This window comes from Aegilops tauschii, chromosome 6 (assembly GCF_002575655.3).
Source record: "Aegilops tauschii subsp. strangulata cultivar AL8/78 chromosome 6, Aet v6.0, whole genome shotgun sequence".
Classification (NCBI taxonomy): Eukaryota; Viridiplantae; Streptophyta; class Magnoliopsida; order Poales; family Poaceae; genus Aegilops; species Aegilops tauschii.
Window position 1 is genome coordinate 11754897 of NC_053040.3, and position 6601 is coordinate 11761497.

Sequence of the window (6601 nt, forward strand, 5' to 3'; positions counted from 1 at the left end):
TCATAGGTAAGGCAAAGTGCTTTCTTTTAAAGAAGCATCTGGTTCCATCTTTCTTTCGTTAGTTAAGCCACCTTTTTCTAAATAAATCAGCAAAATTCTTTCTAATATTTTAGATAGAAGAAACATTTCTTCTATCTAAAATATTAGAAAGAATGTACCCTTCTATCCAAATCCAATTTGCATCGATAAAATAAATCCAAATTCCAGTAGTAGATGAATAATTGCAAATTTGTGTGTGTACGAGATTAGAATAACTTCAAAATAACTGACATAATTTTGTATTTTTCCTGATCAAAAAAATACATGAAAAAGAAAGGAGGTAGAAACTTTTTTGGACTTATGGTTAAAGAAGAAAAAGACCCAGAGAGCTGCCTTCGCTTTTGGCATTCCTTCATAGATCTACGGATTTCACCCCTACACACGAAATTCCACTCTCCTCTATGTCACTCAAGTGAATTGGTTTCGAGAGCATTCCGCCACTTTTTGGCGACTTTCACTTTCAACCCAATTCACCGCCTACGTGCCCTTTATGCCCAGTCATTCCGAAGAACACTTGTCCCCCCCGTCTTACCGCGGCTGCTGGCACGGAGTTAGCCGGGGCTTCTTCCTCGAGTCCTGTCATGATCGCGCGCTCGACGAAAGAGCTTTACAAGCGGCATTGCCCTTCTTCACTCACGCGATATTGCTGGATCGGGCGAACCGGGACTAAAGGGTCGGTACTAAAGGCCCCCCTTTAGTCCCGGTTCTGTTACGAACTGGAACTAAAGGCCCTCCACGTGGCCGCTGTCTGGAGCTCCACCTTTAGTCCCGGTTGGTGTCGGTTGGTAACACCAATCGGGACTAAAGGAAATTTTACGATTTTTTTGATTTTTTTTTCAAATTTCTGAATTATTTTACAATTTAATCTCTAATAACCCCTCATCACTGCTCAATTTAACCTCTAATCTCTAATCACCCCTCATCATTCCAAATCATCTAACTTCCCGGCCGGTCACCCATCCTCTCAATACTCCAGCCTGAGCACGCTTAACTTCCAGGTTCTATTCCCCCTCGTTTCCAAGTCTGCACTTGTTGTTTTCCTGACAGTAGTAAGATGTCAATCCTATTAACCCTCAGGAGTTTAGCTTGAGCATGAAGTCACACGTTTCACTGTTTGAGTTTGAAACTATTATTCTAAAAAACCATAATTATTTAGTAACACTAATATTTCTTGAATAAGTAGTTTGACCACAGTTTGACCAGATTGGACCAAAATTCAAAAAACTAAAATAATTATTTAGTAACACTAATATTCTTGAATAATTATTTAGTAACACTAATATATCTGGAATAAGTAGTTTGACCACAGTTTGACCAGATTTGACCAAAATTCAAAAAAACTGAAATAATTATTTAGTAACACTAATACTTCTTGAATAAGTAGTTTGACCATAGTTTGACCAGATTTAACCAAAATTCAAAAAAAAACTGAAATTTGAGCATAACTTTTGTTTCCTTTTAGAATTTGAGGATTCTAAAAATTTGCAAAACGGCCTCCGGCCATCAAAATCGGATGCGGATTTTCGTGCTGAACATTTTGATATATTACACGTTTTTTTCGACACCGTATGCAAAAGTTATAGCCGTTTTACTTTTTCATAACACTTTTTTGCAAAACATGTTCAAGTTTAAGTTTTTAAATTTTCCTAACTAGTAGATGTAGTAATATAACTGCATTTTGAAGGATTTTATTTTTTGAAGTTTTCATCATTTTCTTTTGTTTTTTTTCCAAAACTGAAATGGCGATACCGGGGGGGGGGGGGGGGGGGGGTTGTGTAGAGTTTGAGACACGAACCCCTTTAGTCCCGGTTCGTCTCAAACCGGGACTAAAGGGTGCGTGGCAAGATGACCCCCGGCCGTGGCGACCGCGTTTCGCCGGCGATTGCGGCGCCGCCGCTAGAGGACAACAATGTCCTCGGCGAGGTCCTCGTCCGCCTCCCCCCAGAGCTATCCTCCCTCCCGCGCGCATCGCTTGTCTGCAAGCCATGGGGTCGCGTCGCCGCATCCGCCGACTTCCGGCGCCGCTGGCGCGACCGCCACAGGAGACCCCCAGTCCTAGGCGTCTTCGATAAGCGCCTGACTTCTCTCCAGTTCATCCCTGCAGACTGCAGCATCCCCGCGGAGCGCTTCTCTCTCTAGGTCTGCACCGCGTGGGACACCTGGGCACGTGCTCGGGTGCCGCCAGGGCCGCGTCCTCATCATGAACTGGACGCTGCGTGAGTTCCTCATCTGCGGCCCTTTATCCGGTGACCGCCACCACGTGTCATTCCCACCGGATCTTGTCGACGGCGGGCAAAGCGCCAACGGAGCTCTGCTCTCGGACGGCGAGCTGAGCCCACTGAAGTTGGTCCTGGTAGATGACGCCCGTGCCAGAGTTGAGGCCCGTGTCTACTCCTTTGAGACCGGCACATGGGGAGACATCATCTCCACTGCTGAGCCATGTCATCTTACTGTTGTCCCCGTCACCGTGGTCGGCAACCGCCTCTACTGTTGGCTGACAAAGCCTTGATATAGATTTCTAGAGTTAAATCTGGAAAGCCAGAGCCTAGCTCTGATTACAAGCCCTTCCTGTGAGAATATCAGCAGCCGCAACAGCCAGATCATCCCAGGGGAGGATGGCGCTGTTGGCCTCGCCCTATTGTTGTACCCTAACATTGAAATGTGGAACCGCAACATCGATTCTCATGGTGTTGCGACATGGGTGCTGCGCAAGACCGTTGTCATGGACAACTTCGTTGATCTGACGTCTTCATGGGCGGCTTGGAACTCACTAGTTATCGGGTATGCCGAGGATGCTAATGCGATTCTTATATCGGTGTTCAAAGAGAGGTACATCCGTGTCTTTACAGTTCAACTTGAGTCAATGCAATGCAACAGGCTTCATGGACACCTTCTCGACAATTTGTATTATCCGTTCGCCGGTTTCTATAATGCAGGTAATTTACTTATCTTAACATTGAAGGAGTCACATCGATCCTTTTTTTTTTCGTGCATGGTAATTTCATGGATACCTTTGATGTGATATTTCCCCCCTTTGATGTGATATTTCTCTGTGTCATAATTTAATTATTTCTCTTTAAATTTATCATCCTATTTTGAGTAATTTATTATATCATATCATAGATGTGAAGGTTTATATACTTCTATAACTATATGATTAACAGGCCCATCGATGCGACGAATTCTTGCTCATGTGAACAATGATGGGGGTGCTGGTGGAGCAGAAGCGTAATGGCTAGTGCGTCATGGTAGTCCTCAAGCCACCTGGGCCGGGTTTCCCCAACTACTTCAAATGCAAATCTTATTAAGGTTCTGGTCTCGTGTTTGTCTATTGTTGGCTTTTGGACCCTGCTTGGGTGAACTTTTGTAAAACTGTTTGTATGTGCACTTTGTGTTGTGTATGTGTTTGAACTCAGGCTGGGAGCATCCTGTTTGGAACATTTGTGGTGTATAATTTAACCTGAGTGAATGTTGTATGGGTAAAGTAATGATTTTACTGTATCATATCACCTTGCCATAAGGGTTGACATGCATTCTATATATAGAACCGTTGCGAAAGATAACGGTAGCCGAAGAGCAACTTCATGCTAGGATGATGCCTTTTTTTTAAGAAAAAAGGAAAACAAGGTTGTGAGTATGATATCTCTGCTACTTGCTCTATTTCAATGTTTTTTGACTTTTTGTTAGAGTCAGATTTTGGTTTTGCCGCAGGATGAACCTTCTGGATATTTACATTCACATATCTTGATTTACAACTTATGTCTACAATAAATTACATGGGGAGGTCAGAATTGCAACATATTACAAAGGCGTAATGCAGTTTTACAGCTGGCAGCTTCTGAAGGTTCAAACTCTGAGTTGTCTTTCATGTATTTTCTCTTATCGAAGTACTATTTTACGTTGTATTGTTAGAAGCTGCAGTACCTGAGCCATTTATTCTTGCTCTCTTTATTTTTTCAGAAAAAGGAGGATTCTTTGTGGTGGATCCTTTGCTGCCTGTATCAATATATGAAGTTGACTCCTGGACAAACTATTATCTACTATGAAGCTTCAGTGAAAAATGGGACGCATACTCTGAACAGCTTCGTTCTTTAATCCCAGTGCATGTAGTATATGAATGAATTATTCTCATAGAAGATGATGCGCTGAATTGCTTTCACTTGTGAGTGACATTGTTAGTTTTTGTCACGGGATGGAACCATCACGACGTTCGATCCCCCTTTAATAGTAGAGATATTGCTGAATTTGCTGGAATGACCCTACTTCAATTATTCAGGCACAATTTTCCTTATTGTGAAGTTAATATGTGCTGATCTTTTTCTTATTTCTCGTGCATTTGTGACTAAAGAGATTGGTCGCTCCACAGGCATTGTTAGAGCATGAAGTACTGTCCAGCCAGTCGAAGCAATCTCCAGTTCCGTTTGATTTGCATTTGTTTTGGCTCATATTACAGGGGATAAACTTGGTTGATGAAAATGTGTCGTTTGACTCATATCAAGGGTGAACTGGATTCCCTACCAGCAGCCTTTAAAATGAAAAAAAATCCCAAAAAAGAACAACATAAAAATATTCATTTTTCTATATGCTTGTAAACTTTATGAGCCAGTTTTACACTTGCTAACAAAACAACAGGAAAATAAAGCAAGCCTCTCACTGGGAGATGGCTGGACTCAGCCTCTCCCTTTTGTTGTGCCTTCCCTCTCCCTGGTTTCTAGTTTCATTTTGCACAGGACACCCACTGTAGTGCATTGGTTTGACCTTTTGGGAAATTGTAGTGTGATATTTCTTTATCATCGTTTTTACTCTGTTCATACAATCATGTATTGATATTTGGTTATGTTGTTACTATTTTATTGTAGACTGAATCAGTGGGATGTGAATAGCAATTGTGGTTGTAGGGTGCCAAAAGCCCAAAACCATGAAGGCTGCGGAACTTGAGCTCCCGCCCCTGTTCATCCGCGACCGGTGAAGGGCAATGCGAAGTGCGACTTCCGTCGTCTGGGGCGGAGGAGCTGGAGTCCTCCTTGACGAGTGCAACCCAGTCGATTGGGTCGGATTCCTTGCTGGATCTGCTGCTGGAGCAGGCCAGGGTGGAGGGGAGGGGACGAGAGGGGAGGAGATGGGCAGTGAAGACGGAGCGGTCGAGAAGAGCAAGGACTTTAACTAGGGTTTGGTCCAGGTTGGGTATTTGTGGGGACAAGGTGGGTCAGCGTGGGCTGGATCCGACTTGGCGGACGGGTCCGGACATGTCCGGTTCACTGCAGATCCGTTCCAGATATGGGCTGGGTTTGCGGAGTGCCGGTTAGCCCGGACATTTGGGCTGACTATGTGAGGTTCGGTTGAGTGGCAATTTGCTGTCTGGGCAGTCCGCCCGAACGTTTGCGGACGATATGAGGGCTCCGGTTTTAGATGCTCCAATCAGGCCAGTGCATTTCCTTGTTTCCTTCAGCCTTGTTTCTTCAGATTTACTTGTTTTCCTTACTATGTCTCTATGATTTTGGTGCACGGGAGCGCAGGATGACTGTTAATCCTTGGTTGCTTGGCATGACAAGAAGCCAAAATCTGTAGTTGGTCTACAAGCATCTAAGCCAAAATCTATTATGAAGGTGAGCGCCATCATCGGCAGAATAAACCCTCTTTAATCAATTGCTTCCTGGATTGTCTTAATGAATGAACATACCTGGAGAAATTCTCCAACATTCTCTAACTAGCCAAGGTTTGGAGGTAAACAAAAGCTACTCTATTTCATAATAACTGCTGCTGGTGAAGGCTGCAATTCCCTCATGGCTGCTGTCACATTCTGTCATTTTTTTTGTGCTTATAAATGTGCCCAACCGACATACTGCCTTGAGCACTGTAGTACATCTCTCCGTCTGCATGGTCCAGTAAAATTTATACCTTCGTGAGCCACCAACGCAGTCAAGTTTGTTCTACCATTTTTTTTTCCTCTGTGGGAATAGGTTTGTATCAGGGTGCTAATACGGACCAATCTGTTTATTTGGCTGAGACGGTTGAAGATATCCACGGATGATTTGAAGTGAAGACGATCTTCCAAGAATTAGCGATGATCAGAGATCATGGGCGTCCAAAGGAAATACTGCTTGCTTTCTCTAACAAGTATTAATCATATTTGTAATGCTCTTTATTTGAACTTTATTGTTGTAATTAATACTATTGATGATGGATGCATGAGAAGTAGTGGTCGTGCTGAAAAATATACCGAGAACTTGAGTGAAGGAACAGCCAACTGGCCGCTAAGATGCCCAATTGTAATACGGACCATCCACCAGCCCGAACCATCCACCGAATCCCATGTCAGCTGGCCCAAACGATTCCCTTTGAAATTTTTTTAAAAGTGAAAAAAAACGAAAACAAAGAAGAAAACACAAATGAAAAACTGAGAAAAACTGTACAATAAAAATGCCACAAAAATCTAGAAATTGCGATCAATTGTTATAATTGTGGAGGCTACCACACAGTATTAAAAAGGTGAAAAAACATGAAAACAATGAAGAAAACCCAACTGAAAAACTGAGAAAAAAGTGTACAACAAAAATGCCAA

The 6601-nt window shown here is 43.0% G+C and overlaps 1 protein-coding gene across 1 annotated transcript; it reads left to right on the top strand.

The window, feature by feature from the left end:
- The first annotated feature begins 2239 nt into the window (after positions 1 to 2239).
- LOC141025685 (uncharacterized) lies at positions 2240 to 3271 on the top strand. Its single transcript, XM_073501596.1, has 4 exons — positions 2240 to 2532; positions 2626 to 2868; positions 2917 to 2975; positions 3204 to 3271. The coding sequence occupies exons 1-4, from the start codon at positions 2240 to 2242 to the stop codon at positions 3269 to 3271; spliced, it is 663 nt and encodes a 220-aa protein (XP_073357697.1).
- The last annotated feature ends 3330 nt before the right edge of the window (positions 3272 to 6601 follow it).